The following is a 19,390-nucleotide window of genomic DNA, read 5'->3' on the forward strand; positions in this document are numbered from 1 at the left end:
ACTAAGAATGTTAGCAGTAAAATAATTTATTTTCAAAATTAAATCATGCCTCAGATCTGTAACATAAGGCTTTGGTTTAGTAAAGTGGATGGTCTCCCTCAATTGAAAGCCTTAATAACACAAATATCTAAAATATGTAATTTTACACATTTCAGTACAGTCTCACGTGTGCATAATTTAAAGTACAACTTTTCATAGAAATCAAAGTCAATATCCGACTGTTAATAATTAAAAACATTTACATGTGCTGTCCTAAACACCTATGTCTATCTAATCCTTCCCTGAGAAAATCCTATTGGCCAGGAATTTGTCTTTTACATGGGTAAAAGAAGCTGAAAATGGCAAAATAAATGTTCACTTCAAACCTAGTTAGCAAGGGCAAATTCATTCCAGGACATCCAAATAAAATGGACTTGAAACTACTGCCAAGATAACTATTTCTAGGACTGTTGCATAGGATGTGTTAAATTTAAAATCTAGACTAGGTGAGCAACACTTTCTGTGCATGTGGTCAGTCAACTACTTTGATGGAATGGACATGGCATGTGCTGGTGTGTGTTTTGGAGGAGCTTCTGCCTCTTGAGGAGCTGCGGCCCTGTTGGGAGGAGTGAGGAAACTTTGCAGCTGTGGCCTGACCGACAGTGAGCTGAAAGAATGCCAGAAACAGAAAATACAATTTTATTTCTCAGCATTACAACTATGGGAATACACATAATAACACATAAATAGCAGCACCTCAGAGTAAAAGTATTGATGCAGAGTGTCCCATACCTGTGTAACTGGATGATGGCGTTCAACTACCACAGAGCTCATGGGTGGAGCCACACCCATCACCTGGAGGTTACTGCGTGCAATCTTAGCAATGTCAGTACGCGCAGTGATACGAGCTGTTACAGTCTTTGAGGGTTTTTGTTGACTGGCTGTGACGACTCGACCACTGACCTGAAACAACAAACATTACTGCATTATATATACTGTACATGTGATAAATTATTTGTAACTAAACTTCAGCCTTTTGGTGTTGTTGGTCAACAATTTCATAACCATTTATTCAACGATATAATTACAATCATTGATATGTATAGCTGTTGTAAAGGCATCATTACTTGTAAGCCCCTCAATAGAACATTGTGTCTAATGCTAACCTGTTTGTGGGAACTTGCAGTGCCCCCAAGTGGATGTGAGCCGTGAACCACTGTAGTTGGAGGGTGTACTTCTGCCCTGGACATAGGGGCTCCAGAGCCTACCTAATGAAAGGGGAATCAGGATCAGGAGTGGCATTTAGAGGAAGTGAGTCATAGAGCGGCAAATGAAAACAGACAGAACTGAACATTTAGCAGAACAGAACACTCTTTTAGTAGCATCGACATAAGAACAGTTGAGTATGAAGCCAGAATTAGTAACAAATAACAGATTGTCAATTAAAGAAAAAGCTTTGGTTGATCCAATTTACAGATTTGAGATGAAAATAAACTATGGCACTGAAGAACCATCGTGTTTTAATAAATGTATGATTTTTATTAAAAACTCAGTTTCTCACCATATCCTCTACTTCGCTATGGGAAGGGTCCAGGCGGTCAAAGTGGACTGGACTGAACCGTGTAGAAGAAATGGGATATGGTTGAAGATGAGTCAGTGTAGCAGAGCCAGGCTCATCTTGGGGAGGCAGAATATCTATAGAAAGAAAAAACATATTCATTTACTCAGACTTAAGATTGTTATAGATCAATCACAAAATTTTAAAGCTGAATGCTGTAATTTATAAAATGAAATACTCCTCATCAGCTGAGTAGGAAATGGACACCGGTGATGACCAGTACCCAGTGAATGGAAAACCTACCCATCTGATATTTCCTTTTATTTGAACAATGACACTTTTTAGCTCGTAAAATGATAACAAATAATTCCCAATGTACCTTTTCCCTCTCAATTCTTAAACTTTATATTTGACAAAGAAGTCTTTGCAAACTACTCTCCCCAGCTTTGGCAAATTAAAAAGTGGCTGATCATTTATTATGCATACTCCTATCAAGTATGTACACTTAAAAAGGCTGAAAATCACTTTGTAACTTATTTTGTGATAGTCTCATTGGCCTTAATAATGAGGGACAATGAAGAAAAAAATCAACTCTTCAAAGTAACGGAAAAGAGGATGCAATTAAAAGCCCAGTTTGACAGTAACATAATGGAATACATTTCAGGTTGGAAGACTCATAATACCTAAAAGCAAATGGATGAGCAGAAGACCATGGTACAGTTGAGTTTTACAGCATAAAACAATGAGATCGAGCTTCAGCAGCTGTGTCCTCACCAAAAATTGCAGACCAAACAATAGATAATGACTGACTACTGGCAAGGTGTGAATTCAGTATTAACGGCAATGAAACCCTGGTTCTATTGTGGCTGGTGTCAATGAGACTCTGTGGTGATAATTGAGCTTTTTTGGGCAAATACTAGGCTTATTAGTGCCATTGTACTGTCATGCAAGTGGTCAATGAACTAAAGCAGAGTTACATCTCCTGTTGGCTATGGTGCCATTGGGTGGTGACTGGTCCCAAGTGTATTATAGTTCTATTGTCTACTCAAATATACTTCATTGTGCCAAGCCCTTAACCAGCTCTTCACAACATAAACAGACAACTAAAATAACAGACATTTCATGATTCAATGAAACTTTTTCAGTCTATCTTTCAGTGCAACATCAAGGTTATAACCTGCTCAGAGTACCCTTTAGTCAGCACTTGGCATATCCACTGACTCATCAATCCATCCACAGATGAGCCAGTGAATTACTTAAAGAAAAGAACAATGACCCCGTCCACTTCACTCATTCATAAATCTCTGTGCTGCTATCAATACACATGGCTGCACTTTATTGGAGAAATGGTGTTTCTGTCTTGATAGCCGCGTTGAATCAATATAGCACAGAAGCAAGGCTAACCTTTATGGTTTGTTGTCAAGAACAGGGAACTATTTATGTAGTTTTAATTAGGTGGTTGTTTAGAAATATGGATATTCTGTAACGATAGGTGTATGGACATTCTATTACAGACCATGCTGATGTTCTGGAGGTTCCTCTGGTTGTCCTTCTGTGGTGTGAAACATGGTGAGAGCCTCCATGTTGAGAGCACACACGCCCCTCATGAAGGCTTTTTTCATTGATTCCTCATAGCGTTCTCGCTCTAGTCGTAGTCTCTGAATCTCTGCCTGGGACCTCTCTACAGTCTCACAGTGCTGCAGAGACAGACACAGAAGGAATCAGTCATTTATCAGTTTATCTAATACGTACAACAGATGTTTCAATCCGTTTTATTTCTTTGTCATTTCCTACTACACTCCTGTCTATTTACATACTGTACTTGCTTCATGTCGACTTCACTGCAATCTATTACACAAGTTTTGTCTGACTGTTATTTACTGAAATGTTCAAGAGGCCTTTGAAAAATACATGCACATATGTAAGACACTAATAAATGATGCAACCACTGGTGCTTTGGGTCCATTTCACATGACTCAGCTCTGTAAATGTACTATGTATTTTACTAACTATCAAGTGCTGTGGTTCCTGTGGTAAAATACCTCAAAGAGGTAGAGTCAAGTATGAATTCAGCAATGCAGCATCACCATCACACACTGTTTCATATGCAGGTCCTTTGTTTGTTTACCTCTGCCAACTTGGCCTCATACTCTGCAGACAGGCGGGTGCAGACCTCTTCAGCCCTTGCACGGCAAGCTCGCTCCACCTTGACCTTCCAGTGTTTCTGGATCAGAGAGTGCCAGCCTAACCACACCTTCTTCTTCAGTTGCAAATTGTAGTGCTGCCGTGCTGCTTGAGCAGCAAGAGCCTGGCAGAAAACCAAGAGACCATGAAAATATTCACAAGGAAATAATTACACCCATAATTCATTCTTGTGCAGGTACAGTACAGACAAAAATTGGATTCCTCCACAAAATTTTCCATTTTAAAAGAAATATATAAAAATGGATTTCATGAATGCAAATTTTGTAGGAGGAGATTTGTGTGTAAATATGTGGCATATGTATGTTCAGTGCGCAGAGACATAGTGTTGTATCGGTCGGTAACTCATACAGTGACTCATCATTTGCATTAACAATTAAATTTCACTAACAATAATTTAGCAATGTTGTGATACATTCACAACCACTAATTTTACATCATTTTCTCAAAGAATACAAATACGTAAATAAAAAAAAAAGGAAAAATATAAATTATATTATGTGATTGAAACTGACAAAAACGCAGATCACAGCCAGAGAAGTAATTGGTGAACTGATAATTCAAACATGATTGTAAGATAACAATTTTAATTTCATGATTTATTTTTGATTTGTTAATTTATATAATTTGATTTTGTGAGTAGCATATAAAGGGGTGACAATTAACATTTTGTTGTACAACCCTGTGCTTTATGATGGCTAATAATGACTCATGACTTCTCAGTAGTCATACTATATTATTACATCAGTACTCAATACTCAGGGGTCAGGCTACACCAATCTTTGAACTCTGCCTTCATTTTTATCTCAACAACACACCTGTACAGTTTCGTGACTGCATCTTGGACAGTTGTGACGTGGCATACAAACCTGGCAAAGTACTCAAAACTGTTTCTGTTGTAGTTCCTTCTACAGTGGGTGTTTCCAGGACCATGACTGCTGGCCGGTGGCATAAAGTGGGAGGGCTATCCCCTCTAAATATCACCACAAATAGGGTTTCAACCTGTGAGAACACATTGTTATCAGTTTACCTCTTCTTTAGCCTCAGTGTGTTTAAGTCTCCAGTTGGTGAAGGCCTTCATCTTTTCCAGCTTCTCTTTTTGTCTGTCCAACACCTGGCTCAAGTTTACAATCACCTGCGGGAGGACACATCACACAATAAGCTTGTCAGTCTAAAAAGCAGACAAAAGTGTTCCATGTTTTTCTTTCAAGTAATAAATGTACTTAAGTGTGAGAGACAGAATGTGCAAAAAGATAGAGACATGGGGCTGATACCTTAGACACGGATTAAGCCCACTCAGTCCTACACTAAAACTTTAAAACAATGGAAATTAAATCTCAGTCTGAAGCTAAATCGATAGTAAAAAAAAAAATAATAAAAATAAAAATTACACAAGTGGTCACCTCATCTTTTCTCTGGTTGGATGTCTCGTAGGTTTGTAGCAGTCCCTTCAGGCTGTCTAGCTCTGACTTCAGGCCAGCTGTCTGGGCTGCATATCTCTCCCTCTCTTTCCTCATCTCCAGCTTGTGTTGTTCCTTGAACGCCAGCTTCCACTTCCTGAGCTCATTCAGTACATTTGCCTAATTAGGGAATAGAGGGTGGGACAGTCACATTATGTTCATTACACTACTTCAGTAAATATGTCTTGTTATTTTAAAATTAGATAAAACAGATGTGCCGGAGGTTTTCTCACTGACAGCAATGGTGAAATATAGAAACCTGACAGATTTCATTTCTAGTCTTATTTTTTCTGAATAATTTCGACAGACATCTAAAAAATCTTGGCGTATGATTTGATTTCCAGTTCTGATATGCAGTCATATTTTACAGAGCTATACCTCTCAAGGATTTAGAGGTCTAGAACCACATGCAGCCTCCAAAACACTGTAATGCGGAAGTACAGGGTAAACTTGGCTTTCTAAAGGGTCAAACATAACCAGCATCCACTTTCTTCCTGCAACGACAATCAAGAAAAATGAAAGAGCCTCAATATCCTTTACTACAATTCATGGTTCTTCACTGCCTTTTCCTTGGTCAAGTTCTAGTCTTTTATCAGCACTGCTTAGCAGGTGATTGGTTGTCATCTGCTCTCTATGAATGAGCTGTAGCCCATTGCAAGAAAAGGGCAGGAAGGACACTCACGTCGAGGCACTGACCTCTTCCAAAATCAGAGACACAATTAAAAGGTCACTTTTGCCATGGAGAGTGGAGCTGTCATCCTATTCAATGAGCCTTCCTGAGACTCCAAAACGTTACATATACTTTATAAATCTCTTACATCTTTCTCACCATCTGCTATATAGAGAACACTGTCCTCAGTATTTCTTGCATTTAATCCATTTCAGTGTGTCTCATTATCTCACGCATTTCTTTAACTTCTGGTCTGAAATGTGGAGTGTCAGCGACATAAACATAAGCTGAAAAAAGTATTTTTGTCGACCACATTTTAGCTTTTTCCACCACACACTATTTTTGGTTTTGTAAATAAAGCATAGGAACATTAAAATTTGAATGATAGAAAAGCGTAATCTGTCTTCTCGTGTTTCACAGTAAATGAGCAGTTTCATCTTTTCTATTTATCAAGAATAAACCTGCCAGCTTGGGCTCATTTTGCTGTAAACTGCATAGGCACAAAAAACAACACTGCTATTTTATTATTGCATTTAAAGTAGTTATTATACAGAGCCCTATTTATAGCCTAACAACAGTATCTATGGTCAGCTCTCAGCATATAAGAGTCATTAAATTGATTGATTGTGGAAGGAAAGCATGAGTAAGCAGACTTACCGTCAGGTTGTTGCTCCATGTGTCCAGAATGTTCTCCATCTTGCTTATGTTCTCCTCTGAGATAAACATCTCTGTCACAGCAGACTCAAGAGGATCTGGGCTGTTTGACCTAGACCTCTCAGGTGTCGTGTGTAACCTGTCTGAGAGTATGTGTGAGAGTACTGACGCCCTGCTATACGACCGACCTGCCATCTCCTCAGCTTTAAGGAAAATATAAAGAATCACAGACAGACTGGGAAATTAGACAAAATTGCAATTGAGCTCAGTATATCTCAGCATTATTATATTACACATACATTAATATACAATTGTATATACATGACTGAATTATTTGTTTCTTTGTTTAATTCAATTTACCATGAGAGGCTCTTGAGTGTGTGGATGGCTCAACAATCAAGGGGGAGGCCTGTGATCTAAAGCTCCTGCTAGAATGCCTCCCATCTTTAGCTTCAGTGGCAGTATCTGATAGAAGACAGTGGAGACGAGGAAAGGAGAGAGAAAGGCACAATGAAAAACAGAAAAGAGGGAATGCTGCCTAAATAGATTTTGACCTGGAATAAGTGCATACAATTAAAGGTACAAGTAAAAGTCAGAAAACAAAAGACAGGTTAAGAACAGAAAATGTGATGGTGAGAATGCTGAATAAGAAGAGCATGGCTCCTCGTCCAGGAATGCATTTATGTCAATATCTTAATTAAATCCTGCATGGGGAAGAGAAAGCCTGCACTCTAAAGAGCAGTACGGGCAGAGTGCCAGGAGATCATTACCAGTTGGCCGTCTGCTTTCTACATCCCTGTGCACTACTCCATGACAGTTAAAACACTAAACCTCCAATGAGAGCTGCAGCTGGAGCTGGGGGGAGACTGATGGACTGTTTAAGATGTGGGTATCGTAGGGGAAAGAGAGAGGGGGTACAATCTGACAGGCTGATATCATATGCATCTTGACTAGACTGGTTTACAAGCTGAAAATATGAGACTGATAAAAACACACTCCATTTTTCCATGTTGTTATCCCAAATCCTTTTTGACAGCTGATCATTTGATGGGGGCAGTGTCTGGAAGGGCTCAAGTTGTGTTTCTGTCAGAAAGGCTTAGTGAAGTGTGTGTGTATGAATGTGTCCTGCATACAAGAGGAACCTGAACCAAGATACCTGCTGTGCGCTGTGATTCGATGTCATCTTTTTTCTGCGAAGTCCGACCATCTGCAGACAGATATGAGGTGCTCAGATGCTTCAAGTGTGCGCTGGTGAGTGTCTCAAGCTTAGGGGTGACCACAGCATAGCGGAGAAGCTCCTCATACTCATCCTGTTGATCCATAAACAGTAGAAAATGAACAGTGGGCTGAATTATCTATTGTTATTTATCTCAGGAAAATTCTGTTTTTTTTTCTTTTTTACAAGCTGTATCTTATTTTCATAGTCATGGTCGCGGGAAGCAAATACGCTGTTATATACAGCTTTACAGAGAGTCAATTAAGGTAGGCAGCACAAGCAATTAAATAGATATTTTAACAAGTTCCCAGTTCAACAATATTTTTCATTTTAAATCAGTTAGAGGGAGCAAAACCTATGGTGAATGTAAAAGTTGCAATTCAAAATGTCTGTTGTAAATGACCACTCAATCTGTCAAAAGTACTTCTAGCTTTCAACCTCAATTGACTTACTATTCATAAAATACTTGCTCATGGATTTACAACCCTGATTTCAAATTGTGGGACGCTATGTAAAACATAAGCTAATATTTTTCTGACATATATTCAATTTTCGATTCAATTTCAACTCGACACAAGTCAGTGTCCCTAGGTGTGAGTGATTTGACAAGTACATAAGGGCACATAAATTGTGACTGTGTTTTTGTATAATCACCTGGAGCTCAGAGGAGACTGAGCTGCCTCGATCAGAGTCCCTGGGCAGAACAGGACTGGTCGGTTCCTCTTCGTCTGAGGACATCTAGACAAAAATATACATTGTTGGAATGATGAAACACAATCAACATGACATGTACATGCGGGACTTAACTAGTTGTAGAACATATAATATAAAGGAAAAGCTATATGAAAGTGGTCATAATCATAATTAAAAACCTATTTGTTAATGAAACGTCACAAAAAATGCAAACTGTAGCTGGGTGCTAGCTACATTTTACAACATATTTGACTTTGTTTTTTGATAAGCGAAATGTAACGTTAAATTCGCACCTATGTTAGCTAAACACAACATACAGCATTTTTAAAATAGTTAAAGGAAGTTGCCACGGCTTCTGGCAAACTGATGTATAATAGCTAACGTTATCATAAAGAGTTTTGTAGTTGGACACGGACACACGCTCCCTTTTTGGCTGCAAAACATAACGTTACAACTCTGTGAAGTAAGTACGTTAGTTGTGTTTTACCGTCTCAAGGAGAAAACTCAAACATTGAGATAGCATAGCTAGCGTTACACGGACAATATATGTGGGTTAAGGGTGTTCACGGAAATTTTTACCTGTTTTATTAAATTTCTGTGCAGGCTACCCCACTTCTCCGTGGTAGTTTTCCGTCAGTTTGAAAATGCTTGCTCTGCCGTTTCAAACGAACCGACCCTAAAACAACAGACTCTCTGATTGGCTACTGTTTTCACGACACCCTGCAAAATCGTTTTCGATTGGTTACAGTGTTTCCGTGGTAACGTTAAGCGGAACAACGCGGAGCTCAGCAGCTAGGACCACAACAGCACAAATCAAAGCTCCTCTACCGCTTTTTCTGGTGTTAATTTTGACTGTACAGCTCATTTTGTTTACATTTATTCTGACAGCCTGTGGCAGCACAGTGTATTGGGCAATTTGAAGGGTCTAGCAGTCATATTTGGAGGACTTGTAGCTATTATTGCTGGTAGAGTTGACTGAGCACACATGCCACTGTCCACACAGATATACTCTCAAATTCACTTTAATTTACACATTCCGACTTGTTGCTTGAAATGTGCTGGATTTACATATCAATGTATAAAAGTGTAAACTGTTCAACAACAAGTTCAGTTCATGGGTTGTTAATCCCAAGGAATAAACAAACGAACAAACAAAAAAAAAACTGTTGACAAACAAATGTCAGACAATTCTTCAGTTGGCAGTTGTGCCCATTTAAAAAACAAACTGTGTACTGTAGTCTGACACGCTGCATAGAGATTAGTTGATTAAAACTGTCACAATAAAGCCAACTTACCTGTCTAAGAAATGTGTAAGTCATTGGTGAATACCACCACCCTGTGAACCTCCCTTTGGCCATTTCTGTTCTTCACTTAGGCAAAACAAACTGAATTACAGCAGTGTCTTAACCCCCAGAAGACCTGGTGCTTAACAGTATTAAGACACATATGTGGGATAGGCCTAACGGCTTGGCAGTCCTGGGCTGGGACAGACTCCAGAGAGAAGAGACATATGGTCCCTCTCAGCCGTGGCAGAGCTGCAAGCAGTGCTGTTGGACTGGAGCCTCCTCACCACCTGGCTGAGCGCTGAGAGTGCTTCACTGTCCGAAGGTGTCCCGTCAGCATTGTCAAAAGACCTGCAGGCTGACTTTGAAAAGAGGGAATGCATAGTTGTGACATTGGTGACAGTGCAACAATCTTCTCTAAAACAGCAGTTTGACAGCTGACAGTCAAGAAGCAAAGATTCAGTCCGATACATTTCATATCAGATATCTATTATAAATAAACAGCAAGATTACTCACAGTGCAAGCAAAGCCTGGCACAGACAACACTCAGCACACACATTTTTATGATTACATGTCTTGACAGTTGATGCAGGCTGTGAATTTGAACCAGAATTGGTGAAGCACAGAGGATAATCCTTGCTGCTCTGTGGGGAATGGAGGTTTCCTGTTGAATGACAGCAAGCCGTGGCTCCCACAGATTACTTACTTCCATTTTAGAGCAGATGATTCACATGTTTTGAAAGGTTTTTGGTGATGTGTTCATCACAGTGCTCTCTTTTAGGGCAATTTTTGTCATCCCAACTTGGCTTGTTACTTTCTTTGCTCTTTTTTTGTGCCATCCATGTTAAACTGCTTGTCTGCTTTTGTTAAGCCATTATAACAAGGACTGTTTAGTCATTGTCAACTGTGTATTCTTTGTTGAAGGGCATATGCACTGTATCTGTCTCACTGGCAGCACATAATAGCCAACTGTTAATCTGGTATAGTGCCCAGTATTTTCTTTTGTGGTACATGATAAATGATTCTGTTTGTTTTTAATGACTGTTTGCACTATTAATTGCATCCTGTTGTTTGCCCCATGTTGGGTTAAATGATGTTACATTAAATTGAATTACTATCCATCATAAAAATCCATATTCTCTTAATTAATACAAATCAATTACATTCAAAGGACTGTATCGATACAGTCCTTTGAATGTATTTATTATATTATTTTACTCATGTGGGTCAAAAGACTGGTGTCTTGATCAGCTATCACACCAGTCTTTTGACCCACATGAGTAAAATAATAAACTGAATTTAAATTAGTTTAAGATATAGACAGATGATAGAGACAGACCTCTATTCGGTACCCACTCTGTATAATGTTTTCCTTTTGTTGCAGACAAAGGTAATAAGCTACTGTTGATAGTGGTTGGATTAAGGCCAGTATTACTGCCTCAAACCCTTCTTTAGATCCCCTTTGTAAATTTCACCTTCCTTTCAGCTAAAGAAATGCACCTCCGCCTGTGTGTTGAAATGGGATTCAGCTCACATTCTTCTCTCATAGCCTGTTCAATCTGTTCCAGGACAATAATCACAATCCATTTGACTTTCCCCTCCTGGTATTTTAGCTCAGGTACGTTAGGCTATTCAGGACCTTGTAATGCTAGACAGAACAGAAATTAGGAAATAATGTTCTGTGCTTATACAGGTTGACTTTGTTTAAGGAACTTTTTCTTACAGCTTTTACATTTTTCACACTGTGTTTTAGTTTTAACAGATTTCCCAAAATGTTATAATTCCCACTCTATTATTTTGTGTATGTGTTGTTAATCTTTTGCATTCCAATTGTGCAACAAGATTACAAACGTGGTGTAAAATTGTTTCTGTCCTTGATCGATTTTTAGTCAGACGTATTTACAGACAGCCATAACTCCTGAAGACAACAACTAATGCGCTATCATCAATCGTAATGTTATCAACCCATTTTTCTCTCACATGAGACAATGATGACCTCTCACTGAATGCAATGTTGCCAGAACTCATCTTAGAGTTATTCATAGCAGCCTGCTGTTTTCAAATTAGTTTTCATTACATTTTGATGGACCGGGACTTCCCCCTTGGGCCACTCTAATCCATCACATCTCTCTATCAGTGACACCAGTGTCCTTTTGTTTTGCTTTCAGAATTCTTGGGTACCCAATGGCAGCACTTGTAAATGCAGCATGGCCACATTGTTCACAGTCAGATGAGATAGTATTAACAGCTAGGTAGCAGACAAAAATGCTGCATAATTTCTGTCGTTGTTATGTAACATATCCATAAAGTGTGATATCTGCTGACTTCAGCATACAATGGTTAGCCATATGAGTGCTGATGAACAGTGGAGGCTGAGAGAGGAGATGGAAACTAAATCAGTTAGCCTCAGCTTCTATCTCCATGAGGCAAAAACAATTACCGTCAGTGTCCGCATCAGTTTGTTTTAATCTGGATGACGATAAGCAGCAGACAGTTGTTCCAGTCTACCTCCACCTCTCGAGTCATTTCCTGAGGAAAGCTGGCATTGCAGGTATAACATCCATTTTAGATCTCAGGGTAGTAAGCTTCATATAAAAAAGGAAATCAATATGTTACATTTGTATGTGAATGTAAACATTGCATGACTGCATGTAACACAAGTGCAATTGTTTTGTATTTGGTAGATAACAGCCACAAACTTATACTCCAACTGGCCCATTCATTATACAAAACTGTATAAATCCTGTTAGTATAAGTCGGTTAAAGGTGTACTGAGTTGGATTCTCTTAAAAAAATATATATATATAGACTCCTGCAAAAGCCTGTTTTTTCTTTTTGCTTATTCCTGCCCTATTTGCTGTGGTCTTGAGGTTTCTGGGCTGCAACCTCTGGGCAGTGGGTGAAGCCACCACCGTTAGCAGCGTGAATCCAAGAAGAAGCTACAAAAATAGTAGACATAGCACTGAATAAAACTGGGGTTGGCTTTTATCCACTGGCCAGCATGGACAGAGAGGATGGGAATGAAGAGTGATATGGAGTTTCAGCGGCTAGCTTAGTTAGCTTGCTAAAGTATTGGTTTCTCCATTACAACAAAGTTAATATTCCCAGGCAGGCCCAAACCAACGTAATAAGTTGATTGACAGAGACTCAGGGCTAATAGTATTTTTGCAAAATTGTACATTATGCTTGTAACTGTAAATTCAGTGCTGCAATGGTTCAGAGGCAGGGGTGTGCACTTCTGGTACTGAGCCGAGAAGGAGGGGACAAGTTTGATCGTTGTGTTCAGAAACTGAAACCGCAATTCCTGCGTAGTATACCTTTAAATCTGTGTGAAAAAAGCACAATACTTACATTATATGTATGGTGAAAATACAATGCTGTATGTTCTTAGTATTCTGTTGTACGTATCACAACACATACTGATGGGAGGAATACCCAGTAGGGCATAGAAGGGTGAGAAGAGTTGCTGAATGTGGTATGGATTTTTATTATCTTGACAGGTATTTTTTATACATACTGTACATTTCAGTATCCAACCTGGAAGCTGTGGTGAATGTCAATATAATATTTATTGTATTTTCACTGCAATAAAAAGACTGAAATTACGTGCATCTTTTTTGCTTGTGTGCAAAAATGAGAGCAAAATCGTTGGCATGCACAGTGGACTCTCTCCTTCTCTCTGTTTGTGTGTGTGTGTGCGTGTGTGTGTGTGTGTGTGTGTGAGGGTCATTCTACTGTCCCGTACATTAAGCTAAGTGCTCCTCAGCTCTCCAGCAGTAGTAAATGGAGTCTTATGGCTTGAGGGTGGTTTGTCTCCCAATTTTGAATCAAAAGCAGAGTGTCCCAAGCCTTAGGTCACTGCTTCTGTGAATCATCAAATTCAGAGGATAAAGATAGATGCCTTTCCTTTTGTTAGCGTGTGTTTGTGTGCCCTTGCACGCTTTTGTGTTGTGTGTTTCTTTGTGGACACTGTATACATCATTTACAATCCTATTCAATATTCTTTGTGGTGAATATGATGCACAACCAGTGTCAAAGCCATGTCTTGGTGTTTAAACTCAGTAAGCAAATGCACAACCAGGCTGCATGATTCACTGCATATTTCCTACATATTAAGTATTTTAACATGGAGCCATTGAGATTGAGTTTTTCTTAAAATGAGAATGAGGAATCAGGTGGACAGGGTGTCATACATCAAAGAGCTTGCTGGTAGTAATTTCTGCAGTAGACCATGTCTCACTGCTAGTGCTTGTATAGTTTGCAGGCTTTAATGATGTGAATACTGAAAGGCTGTATGTCCCTGTGCTTGCATCAGTCCGTCATCTCTCTTTTCTCCCTCCCTCACTTTCTCTAGGAACCACTCGCAGGTTTCAGAGGCGTTAGGATCTGACATAGCAGGCACACAGGCAGTCACTGTCTCACACTTCATCTAAAGAGCCTACTTATCTCTAAGAGCTCATGTTAGGTTATGCAATTATTGTAACAGGATTGTATAATCTTTGTGTGGCGTTCGTCGATAGTATTACTCCCTCTGCGGTCATTATTTGTGGGCATAGAAAGAATGAAAGCGTTAAAACTGTATCTGAAAATCAAGGGCTCGCTTACTGCAAAGGCTGTTGTCAAATTAAACTCAGTGCAGTGTAAATGAAAAACAAAATACTATACATGAGCAGAAATAATTCTGTAAGCATAATACCAGAGCCATAAGTGTGAGTCACAAGCTGTAAACAGATATATTGAAGACTGATGTAAATGCCGGTGCAGTCTCGGTGCAGGATTTATTAAGTAAAATGAGAGTTATGAATATAAATTATGTGAATGTGGTTTTATGAATTCTGATGATTTCCAGAAGTGGTGCACCAGTTCTGAATATTGCACATGTACAGGTTGAGTCATTATACCAACAAATTCACCTGTGGCCTGGTATGATGTAAGGTCAATGGTATGAAACCCTTCTGCCATTTTTGAAACATCATCATCAAAGTTGAGAGTGAGAACTTTGATGGTGTTGTTTGTTTGGAGCCCTGATGAAGATCTAATGGTCGATAGGTTTGCTTTTTTTAGTGATTGCCCATTTAGTGATTTAGCATGACAATAAAGGCTGTTTAATATTTCCTTCCTTGTTTCTTGATATTTTCTATTTTTGAGTGTCTGGATTATCTTTGGAATCTTCTTGTAGGAGTTACTTGGCCCTCAGTTGCTGGTGATGTAGAGTGAGGTGTCATATGTGGCCAACCACTTGTGAAACAAGGTTTATCTTTCATGGAGACTATTTATCCAGTTGTGAATGACAGGCGAGGTTCGCAGTATAAGCCGCTTGGTGACTGATATATTCACGAGCTGAAAATATTTTTCACACAATAAAGCCAAGCTATGTGACTACACAGTTGGATACGACATTATTATTTCCAGGTTATGTTTTTCTATTATTTTTTTTCTTCTGTTTGTAGTATTTGGATCTTTCTTCAATTATGATTTATCTTAATTTGACACCTTGCTTAGCTCTGAGTGAAACAAACCTGAAATCAAATGTTTGCAGTCAATATAAGGCAGTGGTGGATGGATGCTTGAAGTCAGTGTGAGTACAATCTTCATTTTTATTGCTCTAGTATAAAAAACGTGCTAATAAATGTTGGCTGTGGGTATGTTTGTGGGTATACGTATATGTGTTCAGGCAGTGTATGAGATTCTAAGTCCCTATAAAACATGCCTCCAACAATAAAACTAATGGTGAACTAAACCCATTTGCATTCCCCATGATGATTTATAGAGTGCTTTAGGTGGTGATATTGTTTATAATGGCCTATAGTGTCTATACTTTACTCTAATGTAGGTTTTTTCTCTTATCGTATAACACTCACTTCATTTTCTTATCTAATGGGAAATCCATTTCTTCTGACATGTGATTTCCTATGACAGTTTTTTTCTCTGTAATTGTTTTGTAGCAGTGGTGGCGGGGGGAATTTTTAGTACGTGTCCCATAACCATCCCTTTTGATGTTAGTTTATGTTCTAGTACTGTAACTGATTGCACCACTAATATTGCTCATATTTGGTTATTTGATCGTGATTAAAAGGGCTACTTCTATACTTAGAGCCTTATGCTTCTTTTGTGTTTTCTTTTTTGTTTTGTTGTGTAGGATTTCCCATTTTATCTTGCTGTGGTGGTAATGCTTTTACTGTGGTGGCCCACCACTCCTGAATGAATGTAGAGGAAACACTGAGTAAACGTGTGGAGCACAGGCTCAATGAAATGGAAATACATTGATGACAATGTTTAAAAATAAGGCTACAGAGTTATTTTTTGTCTATAAACTAAAAATGTATGAATAAAATATGAAAGGAAAATTATAATAAGACTGCAGATGGAAGCTTGTTATTTTTAAAATATGCACCAAAATTCAAATTTGCACCTGGATATTTACAGAATGTGGACGACAAGTGGGATCATCTCTGTGGCATCAGCACTCAAACCTGGAGCCCCGATGCAGCTGAAGCGCTCAGGTGTCGGTCAGCACCATGGACAGAGACGGTCGCCGTTACGCAACGTGCGGCTGCAGAGCGGACTGTGGATGTGAAGGTGAGCTCCCAGACAGGTCTACTTTTATGAAAGCGGTTATGGTTGAACATAAAAACAGAGAACTGAACGCACTGAGTTACAAAAAAAAAAAAAGACGAATCATCGTATTTACAGCATTTAGACCTGCAGCTCGCAAACTTTCCGACTAAGCAGCAATTTGTGCACCAACGGACAACTTTTGGCCCCAAGCAGAACCCCCATGCCACTTTATCATGCACTAACCACCTTATACACTAAAGGCAATACTCATTATTCACGTTCACACACACTCATAGTGAATGGACAAAAGCACCGACTGTAGCCTGTTTAAATTTAGACCTTTCTTATCTGTTTAGCATTCATGCGTCGCGGTGTTTCGCGTCATTCAGCCACCTAACTAGATTGTTCCATCAGACGGAATTACCCGCATCACTCAATGAAGTACAATTATTGATTACACCGGCCCCTCTGACTCTCTCCCCCCTCCCTCTCTCCCTCCCTCCCTCTCTCCTACCGCCACCTCTCTCTCGCTCTCTCCTTCCCTGAAGTACTGCAGCGAGGGAGGACTGCATCGGGAAAAAAAACCCCACCACTCTGTCGTGCGCTGGCAATTACCTCTGATCTTTTTCTACAGTTAAAGAAAAAAAAACCAAACCCACAAGATATTTTTTCCCCACAAAGCGAAAGCGAAAGCGAAGTCTGATGCAATGGGTTACTATCAGCTCAGTCCACTCTTCTCGCCATAAATGACGGTAAGTAATTACTACTTTTTCCCCGAGAACATGCAGACTGTGCAACACTTAACGAGTTAGGAAAAAATTGTGTTTTTCAATAAACGTTTTTATGATCTGCTACATCAGGACTTACAAGTTCATTTATAGGCATCTTTCCAAAGAACATTTTAAACTCTAAGCTGGGAGATGGTAATACTTCATTATTTATTCATAAGTTGATGTATCATCTGTTAAAAGTTAGGATGGTTTCCGGGCATGTGTGGGTTTTTTTTTTCTGTGGGTGCATTAAATTAGGCTCCATATGCCTCCTGTAAAAGTAGAGAAATCGGCATCATTAAGTGAAAGTAGGCAACAAGCGTAAGAATTGCCTCTTAAAACTAGGAATGTAGTAGAGTTTCGGCTCCAGTTGTTGTACCAGTTGTGGAATTTAATTAATTCAGTATCTAAAAGTGACACAGTAAATTATTTTTCTCCATCGTGGTTTAAGATATCTGGTTTAAGCGACATGAGTAAGCTCTATGTTGATGGATTACTTGAAATCTTGTTTATAACCCATAACTGGTTGTTTGGTTTATAATAATCACTGACATAAACTCATCTTTTTATTCACCTGCATGTGTTTTTTTTAAGAAATAGGCTACTTGTCCTTAGCATGAGCAGGCTTTTGGGTTGTTGGCTGTGGACTGTGCATGCTGTAGTGCAATCCAGCCACCAGCCCTGGGGCAGTTAAAGCACTCCGCACTGCCGCCAAAGCAGAGGAGAGGATGCGGGAACAGGCAACTGACTCATCCGTGAATTGCACCTCGAGAGGCAGCGAGCGATTGACAGGCACACAGCCGGTGAACTGGAAATCTGTGGCAAAGTGCTTTGTTTGCAATCTGAAGGCTGCTGTAGTAGTAGTCCTGCTGGGTTAACACTGAAGGCGCCCATCAGGGAAAAAGTGATTGCAGGTTGCAGAATTAATTCCTTTTGCACACTTCTCATTGATTTCCAAGTTGATGTAGGGTTTTTTCTGCCACGGTAAACAAGACTCTCATTGTAATTCAGAAAGCCCCCCATCTGCATCCAATGACATCTCCGTCTCAAGCATTCACTGACCTGTAATTTTGTTAGTTTTCTCAAAGTTTATGCAGCATTAGCCAAGCGAGGAAGACATTTTATATTCCAGGGTTTCAATCTCGAAAGGAAGACAGGACTCAAAGTACAACGCTGTGTCAACAATGTAGTCGATATGAGAGATTCATAAAACGATTCTGTCTACACATTTTGTTGACATACAGGGAAATAGTGACTCAACAGATTTGTCATTATTTTATTTTTGTTAAACCCAACAGCATCGTTTAGGTTACACTCAAGAATCCTCTTGTCATCCTCATATCTGCAAGAATGAGAGAGCACTATTTCCAATCTGAAAGGGACTGAGGATGGCGTTTTTTCTGTACATTCTTACAACCTTTCTGCATTTTAAGGCACACCAACCATTTATCACATGAAACAGTTTGACAAAATGAAAAAAATGATTGTAAAAAAAACATCACCAGTAATTGTGCATTTTGCACCCCTTGCCGAACAATCGGTGTTATTGCGTCATTGCAACAAAAGTAAGGTCTGCACCAGACAGTGGTGGTGGCACATTATGTTTTGTATCTGCTATGTAAGCACTGTATTGTGACAGCAATGAGCTCTGGCTAGGAGGGGAGACCATATGTTTACAAAGAAGATCAAACAGACGTCAGCATGACTCAAAAAAGCAAAGGAGCCGACACACTTTACTCTCTGTAAATCTTCAGGGTGGGATGGCAAATGTTTTTTTGCGACCCACAACGAAATATGTTTTCTTTCTGCCTGCACTGTATGATTCAAATAGATACTTAGTGCTTCAAGCACTTCTGAAGACATGCATTCTGTATCCTTTAATATTAAGTGTTAAGATTCATAATATTAAAATTAACAGAGAGGAATTCTCTTATTCCCCTAAGCTAAGATGGGCAAGGAAGTGATTAAAGTCAGTCGTAACATACATAATGTCAGCTCGTAATGGTGGGAAAGGCAGAAGTCAACTTGGTGCAACTGCTTAATGAATCTATGATGTAACATCAGCGTGGCTTGCAATCAGCTCTGCCTTTGAAGTTTTTATCTCCAGTGGTGGAGCTCTGACTCTCGAAGAGAGGTGAAAGTTGAGGTTTAGGTTCTTTCAAAGATGTGGAACCAATTGCAAAACAAAAAAAATGTTCTTCCTCGCTTGAGATTCTTTTCCCGGCCTCCATTTATTCTATTATTAATTCTTGTCATATACCCCCCACCCCCCCTCGTCCTCTCACTGCTCCTCCACTCAGTCAGTAATGGCATCAGTGTTTGATGAAATCTCCTAACGGAAGACGT

The 19,390-nt window shown here is 39.4% G+C and overlaps 2 protein-coding genes across 3 annotated transcripts in view; one reads left to right on the forward strand and one right to left on the reverse strand.

Annotated features, from left to right (window-relative positions):
• Nucleotides 1–6: 6 nt before the first annotated feature.
• On the reverse strand, nt 7–9,112 carry poc5 (POC5 centriolar protein homolog (Chlamydomonas)). The gene is made up of 13 exons (XM_084360813.1): nt 9,012–9,112; nt 8,394–8,477; nt 7,680–7,833; nt 6,884–6,988; nt 6,527–6,726; nt 5,143–5,319; nt 4,770–4,874; nt 3,666–3,845; nt 3,054–3,234; nt 1,541–1,674; nt 1,146–1,247; nt 772–942; nt 7–646 (listed from the first exon to the last, which is right to left on the reverse strand). The coding sequence occupies exons 2-13, from the start codon at nt 8,475–8,477 to the stop codon at nt 512–514; spliced, it is 1,728 nt and encodes a 575-aa protein (XP_084216939.1). The 5' UTR covers nt 9,012–9,112; the 3' UTR covers nt 7–511.
• Nucleotides 9,113–16,834: 7,722 nt separating this feature from the next.
• Nucleotides 16,835–19,390, forward strand: part of sv2ca (synaptic vesicle glycoprotein 2Ca) — a 32,026-nt gene continuing 29,470 nt past the window's right edge. For both annotated transcript variants that reach the window (XM_084360770.1, XM_084360771.1), the window contains exon 1: nt 16,835–17,026. The gene's annotated coding sequence lies outside the window, so the exon portion shown is untranslated. The remainder of the gene's footprint in view (nt 17,027–19,390) is intronic.

The sequence above is a fragment of the Pagrus pagrus genome (assembly GCF_965226575.1).
Source record: "Pagrus pagrus genome assembly, chromosome: 8".
Classification (NCBI taxonomy): domain Eukaryota; kingdom Metazoa; phylum Chordata; class Actinopteri; order Spariformes; family Sparidae; genus Pagrus; species Pagrus pagrus.